The following is a 17,399-nucleotide window of genomic DNA, read 5'->3' on the forward strand; positions in this document are numbered from 1 at the left end:
GGCGGTTGGTGCTTCGGTCGTGCTATCAGTGCCCCGTGAGGGGCGGCTCCTGCGGGCTTGGGGAAGCCAGCAGTGGCCAAGGGGGCATCCTGGTCTGTGTCAGCAAGTGTGGCCGGCACGAACTGGGGAGTCATCCTTCCCATGTGCTCAGCACTGAGGCTCAGTTCGGGCCCCTCACTACAAGGACATTGAGGGGCTGGAGCACATAGAATCATGAAACGGTTTGGGTTGGAAAGGTCCTTAAATGCCATTCAGTTCCACCCCCTGCCATGGACAGGGACACCTCCCACTGGATCAGGGCCTCCAAGCCCCATCCAACCTGGCCTTGAACCCCTCCAGGGATGGGGCAGCCACCACTGCTCTGGGCAACCTGGGCCAGGGCCTCCCCACCCTCATCATAAAAAATTCTTTCCTCATCATAGAATGGTTCAGGTTGGAAGAGATCTTAAAGCCCATCCAGTTCCACCCCCCTGCCATGGGCAGGGACACCTCCTACTGAATCAGGCTGCCCAAGGCCTGTGCAACCTGGCCTTGAACACCTCCAGGGATGGGGCAGCCACCACTGCTCTGGGCAACCTGTTCCAGTGCCTCACCACTCTCATCATGAAGAAATTCCTCCTTATGTCTAGTCTAAATCTGCCCTTCTCCAGTTTATACTGCATCCAGTGAGGGGAAAGGGCCAGAAAACAAGCATTATGAGGAGCAGCTGAGGGAACTGGTTTAGCTTGGAGAAAAGGAAGCTGAGGGGAGCCCTCCTCACAACTGCCTGAAAGGAGGTTGTGGTAAGGTGGGTGCGGGTCTCTTCTCCCAGGTGTCAAGTGATAGGACAAGATAGGGAGGAAGTACCACCACCATCCACTTGCAGGAAGGGGAGCATTCTCCTCGTCTAATTCTCAGCAGCTTTGGGAAGAGTTGCCTGAGCAGGAGAAGGGATAGGAGGCTGAAAAGATGGCAAGAAGAAGCCAGAGGGGAACATAGAGATGTGGTGGTGTTGGTACGCTTTTGTTTTCTTTCAGTAAAACCTGGGAGTGCCGCCTTGAAGGCTGTGTGCACAGCGGTATAGCATGTGTTTCAATACAGACCTTTTCTTTTTTTCGTCATGTTGTAGTTTAAATACCCATATTCCTGCTTTTCTGTTTTATCGTATACTTCTCTCTCTATCATTTATATACCAGTTCAATTAATTAGACAGGGTTGGAGCCTGAGAGTTGTAATGTGTGATAGTAACAAATGATGATATCATAGGGACCTCAGAGTACAATACATTTGGAAGAAGATGATGTGAAGAATGTGGTCACGTGTTCAGGAGGCCAAGGATGTGGGGAAGAAGTTAGTCGCTGGAGTGGATATGTGGATATTGAGCACACGGGAGGAGAGCTGACCAAGAAGAGCATGTACAGAATGTACAGAAGCATAATGGACTTGTCTCTTAGCTCTTCTGAGGGTGAAGGACAGATACTGTGAGAAACACTTGGTTATACAAGAATGAGGAATAAACAGAGATGCCCTAGGAGTGGGAACTGCATCTCCAAGCAGGTCTGTAGCCCGTGGCAGTCCCCCTGGAGGATGCTAATCTCTCCTCTTCGATCTCACATGGAGGTTGTGATTATTTCCTTTGTTTCGTGGTAGAAACAGGTTAAACTCACAGCTACTCACCTGATGCTTTGTGAGAGAACAGTTGCACCAGACTGCCATGCTCTCACCTTCAGTGCTTGGGCAGTGTCCCTATCGGAGAAGGACTGTAGCACACACGGGACACAGTAGCAGAGGACTGGCCTTGAAGATCTGACAGATCTCTTCCAGCTCATTGTTGCTTTGATGATGGATGTGCCATAAAGCTATAGATAGATCGATTAATTATGCACAATTTGAGTTAAGAGTGAGTTTGTATTTGGCTGAGCTCTTCTCTTTATTACACAACGAAATAAATTGAAGCCATTTTTCCTTTTGTGGAAATAAATAATCCTTGCTGCCCCAGCCCTACATGTGATTACCATTTCGGACTCACTGTAAAACATAAATATTGTGGTTATATATTACCTGACTGTTAATATTAAGCCAAAATGCACCAAGCCAGAGTTCCTTGAAACAATACATGCTTTTGATGGATGAGAATGCAGAGGGCGAGACAGCAGTCGTGACTCAGTCCTCAATGAGGTTAGAAACCTTCTTGTGGCAATGAGAGAGTGCACTTGCCAAGGGATCTCAGGAAATGCACCGACTCTGCCTTCTAGGCAGGCTGGGATAATTAACTTAAGTGTGGGATACAGCTTTTTGCAGACACACGTGATGTTCCTTTTGAGAATAATAAATCATTTTCATATTAAAAGCTGGAGGAAGACCTGTAGTCGTAAAAAACCCTTTTGTAGCAATTCTTGCTGTCCTTGCATATGGTTGATGGTGAAAAATAGTGGTCAGTGAGCTCAGTACTTAAAGGATTAAGCTAATAGCCCCTGCTATTATTGCTGCAGGGAACCCCAGTCTCCATGCAAGCCTCACTTACGCTGGGGAGTAAATCACATTAGCTGTTTTATGCACCATTATTGTAAAGTGGATTCTCATTTGAGATACTGGAGTGACTTTATGGCTCCCTGAGCAGGGAGGTGGATCCTTCCCTTTGCCGAGCTTTAATATTCTCCCATTCTTGTTGTCTCTGAGAAGGGACAAAAATGAATGTTTGGTAGCCACTGGCTCAAGTGCTTTCTTGGCAAAATGTCTTTAATTAGACTTGGAGAGGTTGCTGCAGAAGAAGTCCTTGGAGATTTCATCTGTATATCTCCTTGTGTAGCTGCAGCATCGAAAGAAATTGTTCTTCCTTAATAGCAGGTATGCCAAGAAAATAGGGTTACAGTTGGTCCAGGGTTTTTGACGATGCTGCTCTCTGAATTTAAGAGCTGAGCTTTTCTTTGAAACACTATTTGAGTTCATTATATTCAGCTTGTGTCAAAAATTCTTACATGCCAGGTACAAAATAACTGTGATTTTGCTGTTATTGGAGGTTTTCTCTGAAAGCGCTGTTTGCTCCCATTCCCGAGGTGTCAGGGGTCAGAGGTGGAGCTACAAGGTGCCACGGCATGAGTGCTGCGGGATGCTGAGGCCAGCAAGGACGTTGCTCTTCGGTAGTGAATGAGGTGCTTTGCCCCTGAGCAGTGTTTTCTCGTCCTCTGGAGCTGAATGCAGTGGGTGGGGAGAGCTGCTGATATAATCATACAGCTTCTGATGAAATATTGCGGGAGCAGTAGAGAGGGGTAGTGTCACAGGAGTCAAAATAAGTTTTCCAGCAATATCTCCAAAAAGATGAAGAACTGCTCAGACAATGACACAAAGGCGCTATGCAGGCATTGGGAGCTGCAGAGGAGAAGCTTCACCATTAATGAGATTTTTGGATTTGATATAAAAAGCAACGACTAGGGAGGAAGGCCAGAGGTCTCTGACACCAGCAAGTCCCCAGAGAGTGTTGAGAAAAGGCAGGTAAATGTGAATGGCATACTGAAGCCTGTTTTGTCTTGGAGAGGTAGTGGATTTACTTGCACTTGCCTAATGAGGCATTGCCGCTGGATATTACAGGTGCACAGAGAATGCTTATCCTGCCCTACGTGTATGCTAACTGCATTCTGACACTAAATCAGATGTTTTCTAATTGTGGTTAGCCCTAGGTTGTTCCTGCACTGATAAGCCTCACTGAGAGATAAGCACAGCCCCACACAAGTGTCGCTTCCTAACTCTGAGCATGCTTCTTCCTGTGAAAAACATGGACACATCATAGGAAGCTGAAGAGCAGCACCCATGGGTGGGATGGATATTTTGTGTGCCAGGACGTGTGCCACCATTTGAGTGTGTGCAGAGTAACTTCGCTGTTGGATTTAGATGTGTCTCTTTTAAAGCAGTGGCAGTTCTCAAGTCACGTTGTATCTTATCTTTTGATTCACTTGCTCTGACACGCTGCATCCCACCAGTGACGTACTGGAGCGATGCTGGGTTATATTTTTACTGATTGCCATTTCAGCTTGTGTCATCACCCAGAGCAGAGTGAGTGAGGCATGCCTGCTATTTTGGGGAGGAAAACGCCATCTTCACAGTCACTGTAAATGGTTTAGCATCTTGTGTGTTGGCATTGCTTCACGTTCAGTGAAGTGTGCTGCTTACCAGGTTGTGCCCAAGTATTGGAGTGGTGACAGAATCGCGGTGGCGACAGAATCGCAGTGGTGAGAGCAGTGGTGGCTGCCCCATCCCTGGAGGTGTTCAAGGCCAGGCTGGATGGGGCTTGGAGCAACCCGATCCAGTGGGAGGTGTTCCTGCCCACTGCAGGGCAGTTGGAACTGGATGATCTTTAAGGTCCCTTCCAACCCAGACCATTCTATGATAACGTGTGTGCATGTCCCTTGGCACTGCAGAATTTCCATTGCAGTGCTTGCCGTGGCACTTAGCTTGTCTAAAAATGTCTGATGCATGGGAGATACAGGGACAAAAATCAACAATTCAAAAGGTTAATCTGAGTGGAGAGCAAGCAGAGAAGCAGAGTGTTCCCTTGCATTTCAGCTGTTTGGCAATACCTATGCCCGAAGTTTCATGTTTATTTTTGTTAAAAAGCTCGACGAAGTTTCCAGCTAGACCATTTAAGAAAATGTGTGTTTTCTTTATCTGTATCTCCCAAACTGGTGTTGCTGACATGCTTAGTGTAGACACCACATACCCGAACGTACTCATTGTGATTCCTCTGCAGCTCCTTTGAAAAATACCATGGTTCTGTGCTGAGCTGGATGTCTGCCGCTTCCTTGTGCAGCGAGACAGCTCTTAGAGGGAAGAGCACAGAGAAGTCGTTAAATCTTGAGGCATTTGGGCTGTCAGCATCACAGCTGTAATGGCTATTGAGAGGGGAATTTAAAGAAGAAAGCAAGATTGTGCAGGATTAATGAAGGAAACCATCCTATGGAGGACCAGTAAGCAAAGTCACTACAGTTTTTTCTGTCTTTTCTTTTGGAAAACTTACTGGGTGTTTGTGTTTCGTGGCAGTTTTGATGTCTGTGACTTTGGACCAGACCATGCTTCCCAGCTCCTGACCCTAACTGCAGGTCCTGTTTCACTGTTGGCTTTTGTGCCAGCTGAATTTCAACTCTTTTATCTCTGCCACGGGCCTTGGGATCTCTCTGGGAAATGGCCTCTCTGCCCTTCCCACACGGCACATCCACCTTCCCAGGGAAATGTGCTTTTCTGTGTATTTTGGTGGTGATAGCAACAATAAGAGTTGTCAGAGATGAAGTCTTTGATAGGAATGCGTACCGGAGGAGCAGATCCCAGGGTGTGTTTTGAAGTACAGAAGTTGAAATCCTCAGCAAATCCTGCAGGTTCTGATATTGTCTGGTTGTTATTGCTACACAGTTGGCGAGGCTGAGCAGGGTGGTTTTTTAATTCTGTGAAGAACAGCAATAACAGTACCATTTATAGAAACTGCGCCACCGAGCCACGGAATTTGGCTCAACCTCACTTTTTCCCTTGAGATCTGAGACTAGTGCTAACTTTTAGAACCATGGGAAGACTTGAAACGACCGTCTTCTGCTTTCTTTTCCAACTCTTTGGTATTTTTTTTTTTTTTTGCAGAGATGAATCTTAACGCCTGGTTTTGTCTATTAAAGAATTGTCTGAGCTCTCTGGTCTCCTTTTCATTCAAGTTGTAAGTTGTTTGCGCCAAAATGCGTCTGCAGAAGTGAGTCAGCATCTTCCTTCAGACCTTCAGTATCCGCTTGTAGGGAAGGTCAGCCAAAACATTCTGCCACTTGTTGCACTATGTAGAATTAGCCAGAACCGTGCCTTTCTCTTAGTTCAGTCACTGGTTAATTTAATTACCTTACTAGCAGGATAATTATATTAAAAAAAAAAAACACCCAAACCACCCAAACTTGAAACCTCTAGCATTTATTTTTATTTTTCTAAGCAATTAGGTAATTGATTAAACTGCTGGCTGTTGTTAGGGCAATTAGCTGAATTGGCTGTTGATTAGTAGTGACAGTCAAGAAAAAGACCTGTTTGGGATAAACCAGCCAACGCAAACTAACAGGACAGGCCTTTAATTTTATACAAAAGTTGTTCAGGTTGTTAGTGACACAAATCCTGTCATGTTTCACACCAGCAGTTCTAGATGCTGTGGTGACCGTGTGCCTGATAAAGTGGGTGATGGAGCTCATCGACAGTGGAAAGTGGGATTAGGTATTAGGAAATCCCTGATTTAGTCTTTAGTACCATAGCAAGTAGCTTTGAGATAGCTGGATAGAAGGTATTGTGTAGGGATAGACAGTATTTATTTACGTATCAGAGCTTGTGTGTGCTGTAATATAGAGAAATTATACTTATTTGGAGATGGCCCTGGCTTTCCGCACTTGCAGAGCCAAGCTGGTGTTTATCAGTCCTCACCGATAGCTGCACTTTGTTTTTCCATGCCAATGAGATCCCTAGGCTAAAGCATTATGCGCAGCTGCAAGTAATTCTTTTTACTTTTCTCCTCAGTGCCTTTTCTGGATTATATTAATACAGGTAGGATTTCTGTTCATTTATCCCAGAACCTAAGGATTCTGGGTGGTCTAACAGAAGTCAGAACAGCCGTCATACTGCTCCTCAGTCTGTGTTTGTGCAGGGACCGCCTGGCACACGTGTACTGTGCTGCTCAGCGTGAGACAGCAAATGTTAGGCTCTAGTCACCAGTAACTGCATGTCTAGCGAAGCCCAGAAATATCTTTCTCGCAGTTTTTCTTTGTATATGTGGAAGTAATATGATCCCCCCCCCCCCCCCACTGTGAAGTTCAGTGACGTGAGCCTGAGACTTTCCTGTCCGATCACTCAGATCTTCTGGCTAGGACCAGCGGTACAGTCAGTGCTCGGGTCTGCAGAGCTTATTTTTTACTGGCAAAATTAGCAGAAAGTTCCTGCTGCCTTTTTTTTTTTCCTCCTTATCTTTTTTTAGTTTGTCAATGACAAGCCAACTGCTATCATTTAAGGGAATAAATTATGACTAAAATAATTTGCATTTAAAATGCAAATGAATGAAAGCATCAGCAAGGAGCCTTCTGCTTTCTTCCTGGTGCACAGACAGGGGACTGGTGTTGGATCAGCCCAGTGAGGCACTCAGGATAAAATCAAGTTAATTGGGCTAGCTGAAAAATTAAATGGGCTCGACCTCGTGCTAATTCCTGGGCCTGTGATTTAAGATGACGTTAGAGACTAAGGGTTGGGAAGGTGCTGAACCACTGACTAAACCACTCACCGGAGCTGTAAATTACACTTCTGAGATTCCCTGTGGCAGATTGAGAGGCCCCAATAAAATTGCAAGGGGTGAATAAAGCCTGCCTTGGAAGCAATTTGTCAGCATCTTCAGGCTCGCATGAACTAGAGTTTAAGGTTCATTGTTCTTTTCTAACAGTTGTCTATTGTAACACTGCCTGGGCACCAACTGGGACTGCAGTTTTGTGCAAGGTGAAAGTTGCCTGTAGGTGTAAAGCCAACTGATTCGCTAACAAAACCTCTTTCAAACAAATTGAGAAACTGGCGATGCATCTCTGAACGTAGCGTTTTCTTGTTGCAAGCTGAAGGTTAATTTTCTGCATCATTTATTGATTTCTGGACCTGTATGTGCCAGAAGGACAATGTGGACAATATTTTATGGCCAAAGGAAGAAGAGCAGGAGGAATTCAGTGTAGTCTTTCAGTGCAGGAGGCATTCAGTGTGATCTTTCAGTGCAATTGGAGCAGTGGTTGACTTGTTTCCTCCTTACAGGACGTGGAAATATCATACAGCATGGTAAATGCTGGTTGGACTCAATGATCCAAGAGGTCTTTTCCAAGCTGGTGATTCTGTGATTCTAAATGAGAATGCACGTGTGCGTGGTGCCAAGCCTGCTTTACTCTGGCAGCGCAATAGCTGCTGTTAGGACCTCATACCTCTGTTGCACATGTGTCACACTCATTTTAATATCTCTATCTCTTCTCATTTTACAGCCATGTTACTGAAGATCACCTTATCTTCTGCAAGTAGTAACACAGTGAACAGGTGAATCCCTTCAGCCAGACATTCCGCCAGTAGATCTCTCTCCCGATGGAGCACCACGGCAGGGAGGAGCTGGACTCAAAAGAGGAAAGTCCTCAGGTGTGGGCTGACTCTGCTGAGCAGGAACAGAATGCTGCTCAGGTAACTAGTTCCTTCCGGAGTGCTTGGTGTGCGCTCAGGCTGCGTTGTGCTGGCTGCGGGGGCTCAGCAAGCAGGCATTTGCATTCCACCCGTTCTTAGAGTTGGTAAATGCAGCTTTCCTTTGAGGAGAAACACAAACATGTCTGTGATGATTTTGGATTAAAGCTTCAGGGAGTGAGCTGTGCAAACCACAGCAGTGAATACACAGATACCTGAAATGAGCTGAACGAAACCAGCCAGTGGCTATAGGAGTTTCAGTGTCCAAATGTACGTATAGCCATGTGGGAAAGTGAAAAGGTATTCAGATTAATGAATATCAACAAAATCTGTGGTTTATGGCAGCCCATTTTGAGGGCATCAGTCGAATCAGGTGGAGCTGTGAGTGGATCTTGGGGAAAGTAATATGAATCATTTTTCCCAGCCAGGCATCTGGGTAGTGAGGAAGGGAGAAATGTTAATTGTTAGTGACTAGTACAGTCACATTCTGATGTGTGCAGCTTGTCTTTCTGTCTCTGAGATGATGCCACTGAGATTTCTAGAAGGCAGCATACTGGTTTATTGTTTTGAATATGTTTTGAAGAAGGTACTCCTTGTTATTTGACCCCAAACTGAGAAAATCTGTCTCTCCTGGTAATTTCCAGCTTTGAAAATTGCAAAGAAAGGCAGTTCTCAACAGCCTGTGTTCTGTTACCTGTACAATGGGATAATTATGCTGTTGTTGGCACGTGGCAGTTCTAAAGCTTAATTACTATTTGCAGAGCGCACTCCAAATGTGAAACTCTCCATGCATCCTTACTGTAGTGTTTGCGTGAGGATTTATTGTACAAAATCAGCACTCAGCATCCACCAGGGAATACCAGGTGTCTCCTGAAGCATGAGCTAAAAGGTGAAACAAAATAAATAAAATAAGTAACTGCGGCATGGTTTTATGTGAAAACATTTTATGTGACTCTGAATGTGGATACTAAAACTAGGTTTCTTGCTAACTGTCCTATTTTTCCTATGTACTGAAAGTGGTTTTCAGCCTGTAAAGGCTGTCAAAAGATAAACATGTTCCTATTGCCACTGGAATTAACTATTGTAGCTTGTTTAAGGTAGGCCACTGATCATCATGTTCTGTCAATTTAACCTGCTGCCCTAGACAGAACTTGTTCCAGTAGTCCTTGGAATAATCGCTTAATGCTTTGAGTTATATGTTTCTCTGTTTATAGAGTTGAATTTCCTACTGGTGCTGCATCTATGTACCACAGAGCAGCAATGTAACATGTTCTATTGCTGCCTCACAAAAGCTGCTTGAAGCAATATCAAAATTAATAGGTTCTATTAGCTGCTCATCAAACGAAAACATTACTTCTAACTACAGAACGGGCTGAATGAAGCAATTATCGTAAATTCAGAAAGGAATACGAGAGTAAAGGGAAAAAATGTACCAGTAAATTCCACAGATACACCAGTTCAAATCTCAACTCACTTTCTCTTATGAATTTTCAAAGCATGGTGCAAGAACTGAGTGTGGGTAGGTACCCTTAATACCAGTTAAGCATTGAGTTAAAATGCAGGGCAAGGGCAGAAAGCGATGGTAGTTTATGTCCAGATCTCTGTATTGCTAGCATAATGCAATGAGATTTTAAATGTGTATTATATGGTGCAGTTTGTATTGTTTTCAAAACCGTTGGCTAGGTAGTGGGACACGGGGTGTTCTCATCTTTCCAAGCACCTTGCAGCCTTGTCTCTCATTTTGTTGTTTCACATCAGTGAACATTCCAGTTTCAGTACAGGATCGATGTTTTTTTTTCTTCCAGGTGCACTTTGTCCCTGAGGGAGGGGCGGTGGCACAGATTGTGTACAGTGATGAGCAGGACCGTCCCTCGCAGCAGGTTGTCTACACAGCGGATGGCACCTCCTACACCTCCGTGGACACCTCAGAGCACACTCTTGTTTACATCCATCCCGTGGAAGCTACGCAGGCATGTGTGGTTCTGAGCCCACCCCATTTTGGCACCTAGAAAACAAAACAATCTTGTCTGAGATGAAAGTCAGTTACCAGCCAAGTGGTGTGACTGGAAAATAGCAGGCAGTTGCTCTTCACACTTTTATCTGCCCGAGTCTGAACAGGGACTTCATGCTGTTCATTTGTCTGATGTGCAAATGTGGTAATCAAAGGATGTCGAGGCTATGAATTATGAAATGCTGGTTGTTTCTTTGAAGGTGGATGAGATTATAATTAAATCAATGGTGTTTTACAACACACTGATAATCTCCTCAGAAATTCTGCCTCTGTTGTATTCAGTAAGAAGCTAAGAGCAACTATGTGTCTTCTGGAAGAGTCCCTCCATAGTACGGTTCTCATAATTGATAATTACAATAACTCGTGTCTTTTTGCAGAGGATCTCAGTGTATTCAGTCTGGTTTTGCAGTCTCTTTTCAGAGAAGTTGTTGATTTTATTGAGCTAGATTCTTTATCTTCATAATTCTAGCAAATAGCTTTTATTCTCTGACAACGTGTGCTTATATGGGGTTAATATAGGATGTGTCTGTACCTCTGTGTGAGCGGATAAAAAAAGAGGACCAGGCACACTGTGTGGAGAATGTTTCAGAATGTCTTTGCTGACAGAAGGGATTAGCTATGCTATAAAGTGCACGTACTTGACACCCGCAGCAGCGCTGGCGTAGTCTCACACAGCGTGGTCTCTCTTGTGCAGTTCTTAGCTGTTACATAACAGTTCCTACCTGGTGGAATGTTCTGAGAGGTTAAGGTGTTCTGAGAGGGTATCTCCCAGGAAGTCATTGACCAAACAGCTCCAAAACTCTGAATACTATCATTTTGTCCAAAAATGAAATGTGGTATTGAGACACTGTCATGCAACTGAGATGAAATTACCAAAGTAGTAATGGAATTTGTGTTATGCCGTGTTGTGTTTTGTTGGAGCCAGACTGCTACAAGCTCAGATATTCCATGTTTTGGCAAAGCAGTCAAGTCTGACCTCAGCCAACAATTAGTTTTCATTTGAGTCTTGCTTTTCCTAGGGGAAGCTCACACATCAAGGCTGCTCTTGCAGGCTACTGTAAAAACATTGGAGGTGTTGTGTCTTCTATGAAATTAAAACCCCCAGCGTCCAGGCCCGCTCAGATTCACATGGAGGATTTGCATGCTTCCTTCTGAGGAACTATCAGGCATATGTGGTGTGCATTTGCAGAAAGATAAAGCTAACGGTTATCTTCTCCCCGGCCTTCAAGTATTACATAACTGTTATATCACTACTGAATTTCACCCTGTAGAATTTATCGAGTCAGCAATTGGCAAAGTGGTTTCTGTATTTAAAAAAGAAATCCTGTGAAGCACTTTAAGTACGTAGATGGAAAGTGCCACCAGAATATATTCTCTTTTTATGGAGCAGTACTTAATTTTAGTTCAATTTCTCTGCACATAAGGCCCCTGGGGTAAGTTGAACTAATCTACATTAGAAGTTAGCAGAGGATCAGATGTGGGTCACTTGTTGGTGGCAGGGTGGTTTCTGTGTGATCTGGGAGGAAGCATCCCCAAGGCCAGCTTGATAAGCCTTTTTCACTTTGTCTAGACTCTGTTTACAGATCCGTCCCAAGTGGCTTACGTCCAACAGGATGCCACTACCCAGCAGGTAAGAGACAGACATTATTTTTCTTGGGCCTGAAACTGTAAAACTGTTACTGAAGGCAAAGGGATGTTGGTGTGGTGCTGGAGCATAATCGACTATCTCTGAATTTGGCAGTCTTCTGTTATTTATTGTCGCCTCAGAGACCAAGGGCAGAAAGTTTACAATAACAAACCCCTTTTATCTTGACCAGTTTGTACATGAACGACAACAAAAAAATATGAGAGTTTGAGTTTATTTTTTTAATTTATGTTCAACAAAAAGCCTAGTTTACTACCCCAGATATAATGCAAAAATCTTTTAACAGTGGTTGTTCAAGTCAGGAAGCTCTGCCCTGTCCCTGAAGGCGTTCAGGGCCAGGTTGGATGGGGCTTGGAGCAACCTGATCCAGTGGGAGGTGTCCATGTCCATGGCAGGGCGTGGAACTGGATGATCTTTAAGGTCTCTGCCAACCCAAGCCATTCTACGATTCTAAATTCATAAAAGACTGTCAAGGGGCAGAAAGCTTGGATCAAATTCTAGGTTTACCAGAAACCACACAGGAAATTTCATTGTAAAACCTGCAGAAGTTGAGTTACTGACTCCTGTACCTTACCAGAGCATCTCAGGTCTGATGCTTCTGCCAGTGTGAAGCAAGTGAGGAACAGGACAAAATTTGAGCATGTGGTTATGACGTTTTGATGATTTGTATTTTTTCATCTGTCATGGGTGGGAAGGTTTTGTTGTCCACTTTTCCTGGTGTCTTTGGGGACTGCAGTGTGCTAATCAGGTGTAGGTGCTTTCAGATCTCCAGTTCACATTCTTCGCTTGTCATAGAGACTTAAAATCATTACTGCTTGGTGAATCTTTAATGGCGTGTGTGAATTGACGTGTTAGATCTGAAGCATCACTAACGCCATCGTTAAAATATGTGCTTATTGACAGTCTTGGGACAGAGAAAAGGGCTGAATGTGCACTGAAAAAAGATATTCTTCTCACTAGAAGGAGGTGTTCCAAACTGTTGGGGCATGGGCAGGAAATGGTGTGACAGACACAGTAAAGGTGTTACCTGTTTTCTTCCAGTTCTCTGGAGGTAGTTGGAGTGTCATCCTGGAGTTTTTTGCTTCATCAATTTCATTATGTTAAGAAGCAAAAAAATCCTATTTAATTGTCTAAAAGCCCATTTGAAAAATAAATCTAAGATCTAATTAAAAGTAGAGATTACTTATGCATGCCTTGCAAATGACACTCTGACAGCAGAGGTGCTGTTACTGTCCCATGTGGTGTATCGGGGCATGAGGACATGTCTGTGTGTCCTCAGCCCGTTCTCCCTCCCAACTCTGTCTGACAGCAGCCCCAGCAGAGATGTTCATCTGCTTGTGAGCTATTAGTCCCTCATTATGGCAGCTCCTGCCTTTGCAGGAGCTTTTACATCAGCATTGCATGTGGGACATCCCTGAACTGACAACAAATGTTAATTAAAGCTCCTCTTGTCTTTCAAAAGAAACTTTATCTTAAGAAGAAACTACAATCTTTTTAAATATAATGCCTATATTCCTTGCACTGTCTGACATGGAAGTGAAAGTAAGGATACGTTTGGAGTGTGATTAGTGGTAGGAAATGCTAATATGAGCTACAAACAGATACAAGCTTGTGTGAACCTCATTGCTGGCAGACCTGGAGGTCTGCCATTCGATAATGATGCCTTTTCTGTTGCCACTTGGCATCAGAACTGTCAATACCAGACAGTTTGGTTCAGCTGTCAGCTTGGCAGTTTCCTCCTCACTGTCACACTGTTCCCTGAAGTCTCTTCGATGTATTTTTTAAGCAGTTTCATAAATTACTCTTAATAAATCTTTAAACAAAACAACTAAATTTGAAGTTTTAAGACTGGCTGTCTGCTTATGTTATGGATTTTCTTGTCTGATTCTTCACTGCTGGCACAACTCACTGTTCTCAGTTTTGTTTGATATTTATTAAACACTCTGTAGAGGGGCAGGGGATTTAATTTTAGCATAAAAGCTGTTTAACAGTCAGGGGCACAAACTGGAAGCCACATGATGTCAGCTGTAGAGAGGGATGAAAAATCATGCAGGATTACGGTGCAAATTCCTGCCTAGATAAGCAGAAAACAAGAGACAGGAAAGGTGATTCCTAGGATCTTATTTTTGCTGTGTTTTATTGTTGAATTGGTGGGAGCAGTACAGTAAAATGCATTAATTTCCTCGTTAACTACACAAAAAAAAGAGCATGGAAAAAAAATACATGATGTGACCACATAATGTAAAGATAAAGTAATTGTTGGAATCCTCTCCTTGGAGCACTTGATCTTCCAGCAAGGTCAATGCACCGTCTTGTTTTTGTAATGGATCTTGGTTGGCTTGAGAAAAAGAAAGATGGGCACAAAGAGGAGATGCTTCTTTATCCTTCACCTTTTCCCTTAAAAGTAAATTTGGCAATAGAAGACAAAAAGATCTCAAATCACTGGTTTTACCGAGAGCTGAAAAGCTCCTCATATCTATCTGTAGTGCAGTTTGAACCCTGGCTGGATAGGACCTTCATTTAAAGCCAGAGGTGGGAGATAGGAGATTGAAAAGCTGCAGAGTCTAGACTGAGATTTGAACCCTTTCCCTTTGTTGCTGGATCTACAGATTTTGTTCAAGTCCATCATCCCAAATGAAAAAAAACCAAATCATTAGACTGCTGCAGTTTCTGACCTAGTGCAGGACTCCCAGGAGCTTTGCATGCAGGGCACTGCCCGTATGTAAATGACCGACAGAGATGACGCAGTGCTAAAATAAATGCCTATAATTTTAGGTAACTGTGCTCTTGCCTGCTGCTGCTCAGAGCATGAATCCCACCAACCTGTCCGTGCTCGGCAGCGTTGCAGATTGCCCCCAGCAAATGGCTCTGGAGCAGGGTCCACAAGCAGATAGAGTAAGTTGCCAGGCACCCTTTTCTTTTAAATGTACGACTACACCGATTTCATTCTCCATTGTCTCCAGTGCTAAAACACGTCTGAGTGATTCGGGAGGAGCTGCAAGAAGGCTGTAGCACAGATTTGTACCGTCTTTTGTAGTCTCACCATGGAACATGTGGGGGTTTTTTAGGAGAGATTATGTGTTTAATATACAGAGACACCTGGTCTGCAGATTGTTCTCTCTTGAGCAACCCCCTTAAAATGCTCTTCTCAGCTTTGACAGGCAGAGTTAACAGAAGGTGTGATGCTGACTGTCACGTATGACCGACACCTACTGGATCTCTTTGCCCGTCCTTTAAGACGGCTTTACTGTCTGTAGTATTTCTTATTCTCTACCTGAGAAACCTGCGTGGGTGATGGACTACTCTGTGCGGTGCACTTCAATTAATTTTTTGCCTTCTTTTGTAGGGAATAAGAGAGATAAACTTCAAAATCAGTGAAAGGGTACGATGCCCTCAGCTGTCCTCCATGTGCCACGGTTTATATCTGGTCCCAGTGTTGTCTCATCTCTTGTTGATCTCAATGTGTACTCTGGGGATTGTGTGTGTTTGATTGTACAGTAGGAGAGAAGAGATCATCTGCAAAGTGCAGGATTCTCTCACTTGTCCAGAAATTAAAACACAGCCTTAGGCTCTAGAGATTTTCCACAGAGCTCTGACTTTGTTTCGGGCCTTCTGTGAGGATCCAGAACTTCTCTGGTATCCTTTCCTTCTCCTGAGAAGTCAGTCCTTGTCAGGGCAGAGCTGGATAGTGACACACGAGCTGTCCTGAGTGAGACTGTCAGCAGTAGTGATGCGAAACATCCCTCGGCAATCGTTTATCATGCCACTTTACTTTCCCTTGTCCTTCTTTCCATTACCAAAGGAAGCAGAAAGAGCAGACTAGTAAGAAGCTTCATTGCTTGTCCTTGAAAGAGTGTTTTTCCTTGTGAATCCATTTGAATTGTTTGTTGTGAATTCTCTCCTCAGGCGTCATTACCGGTGCATAACCAGGTGTTACCTCCTATGGAGGGAGTGGATGGTTCCGATCCTTTAGGACCTCTGCAGAATCAAATGGGAAGGATGGAAACAAAAGAGGAAGATGATGACGATGAAGATGAAGACGAAGATGGGGAAGACACTGACATGGATGAATGGGATCCAGATCCACCTAGACCCTTTGATCCCAATGATTTGTGTAAGCATGTGAAGTAGTATGTAGTGTTTTGGCTGCCCTCCCCTTTTTTCTTTCCTCTCCATTAGGCCTCTAGTAAATAGAGTCAAAATCATTCAGATTTTATCAGTAATAAATAAACCCCTTTGTATCCAGAAATGCAGGCTTGTGTTGGGCTGCTTTACTGAAAGGCAAGATTCTGTCTCAGGTGGAGTCTCTGAGCTGCTTTGTTCTTCATTTTGCAGGAGACTGCCCTCTCTGGTGTTTTGAAATGTAGACAGTCTATTGGAATAAACATTCTCATGGCTGAGCCAAAGATGTTTAGAGAGAGATAAGGCTGTCTCTTCTGAGCTGGTGCGTGAGTGTCTGCCTGACGGTCATATCCTCTCTGACTTTGTCTTGTAGGGTGTGAAGAGTGTAATAACGCACATCCCTCTGTGTGCCCAAAACACGGACCTTTGCATCCAATCCCGAACCGGCCTGTGCTGACCAGGGCGAGAGCCAGCCTCCCCTTGGTGCTCTATATAGACAGGTTTTTGGGAGGCGTGTTCTCCAAAAGGCGCATCCCAAAACGCACACAGTTTGGACCTGTGGAAGGACCCCTTGTTCGACAAACTGAACTCAAAGACTGCTACATCCACTTGAAGGTAAGGGAGGTGTGCGCGAGAGATCAGTTTGTGCTTAAGCTTTGGTTTTCATGTATTTGTTGCTTTGCAGTGATCAGTTGTTTCGCAAGAGATGTTCTTGTGTTACTTCATCTCTGAATGTAACTCAGAAATACCCAGATTGCTTTGGCTTGAAATCTACCGTTATTCGTGAAGACACAATTGTGGGGAATATACTGGCATTATGGGGTTATGATATATAGGATGCATAACGTTTGGTGCTGTGAATCACTCTCACATGGGCTGAAGCGGCATCTCGACATAAAAATAGCAGCCCCCTCTGAGGATGTGTTGTAGCCATTACTTTGTGTCATGCTGTAACTTCAGTTAAAAGTATTTTCTTCCCCTTTCCCTCCTCAACAAGACGTAGGGGGGAGGAGAGAGTTTTTTATTTCTCCCCTTCCTCTTGCCAAGTTGTGGGCGTGAGGTATAATGGACTTGACTCACTTCTATCCACTTATTTACTGGTTTCGTTATAGAAATTGGTCTTTTATTTGCTGGAGTTTAGTTCCACAGTCTTAGGACCGCTGGTCTCTGGTGGTTAGTGGCAAGGAAGTTGTGACCGCAGGCAGATTAAGTAACCCACAAGAAGTTCTGCAAAGGAGACACTGCTTCCAGCTTAAGACAGTGTCACGAGTCGGGAAATGAAAGAAGTGGGTCTGCCAGTTAGAAGCACCTTCCAACTGGTGCCGTGTAGCTTGCTAATGCTATAGCTTCTTGTGCCTTATTTGTAGCCACGTGTAGATCCTGACCCTTGTAATGAAGGCTTCCTGACCTTGAAAGCCATAGAAGGGGCTGTCGTGTCTCCATAATTAA

The 17,399-nt window shown here is 44.1% G+C and overlaps 1 protein-coding gene across 5 annotated transcripts in view; it reads left to right on the top strand.

Moving 5' to 3' along the window:
* The window catches only part of PRDM10 (PR/SET domain 10), a 47,187-nt gene that overhangs the window by 903 nt on the left and 28,885 nt on the right, over positions 1–17,399 (top strand). The window contains exons 1-7 of one of the 5 annotated variants that reach the window (XM_054086826.1): positions 4,552–4,940; positions 7,986–8,175; positions 9,978–10,142; positions 11,754–11,813; positions 14,604–14,723; positions 15,735–15,942; positions 16,324–16,565. In XM_054086826.1, coding sequence (XP_053942801.1) covers positions 8,083–8,175; positions 9,978–10,142; positions 11,754–11,813; positions 14,604–14,723; positions 15,735–15,942; positions 16,324–16,565 — 888 coding nt within the window. In that variant the 5' untranslated portion in view covers positions 4,552–4,940; positions 7,986–8,082. Of the gene's footprint in view, positions 1–4,551; positions 4,941–5,731; positions 5,753–7,985; positions 8,176–8,934; positions 9,062–9,977; positions 10,143–11,753; positions 11,814–14,603; positions 14,724–15,734; positions 15,943–16,323; positions 16,566–17,399 lie in introns of those variants that run through there. The other 4 variants (XM_054086825.1, XM_054086824.1, XM_054086828.1 and 1 more) reach the window with 4 other exon arrangements.

Source organism: Cuculus canorus, chromosome 23, assembly GCF_017976375.1.
Source record: "Cuculus canorus isolate bCucCan1 chromosome 23, bCucCan1.pri, whole genome shotgun sequence".
NCBI lineage: Eukaryota > Metazoa > Chordata > Aves > Cuculiformes > Cuculidae > Cuculus > Cuculus canorus.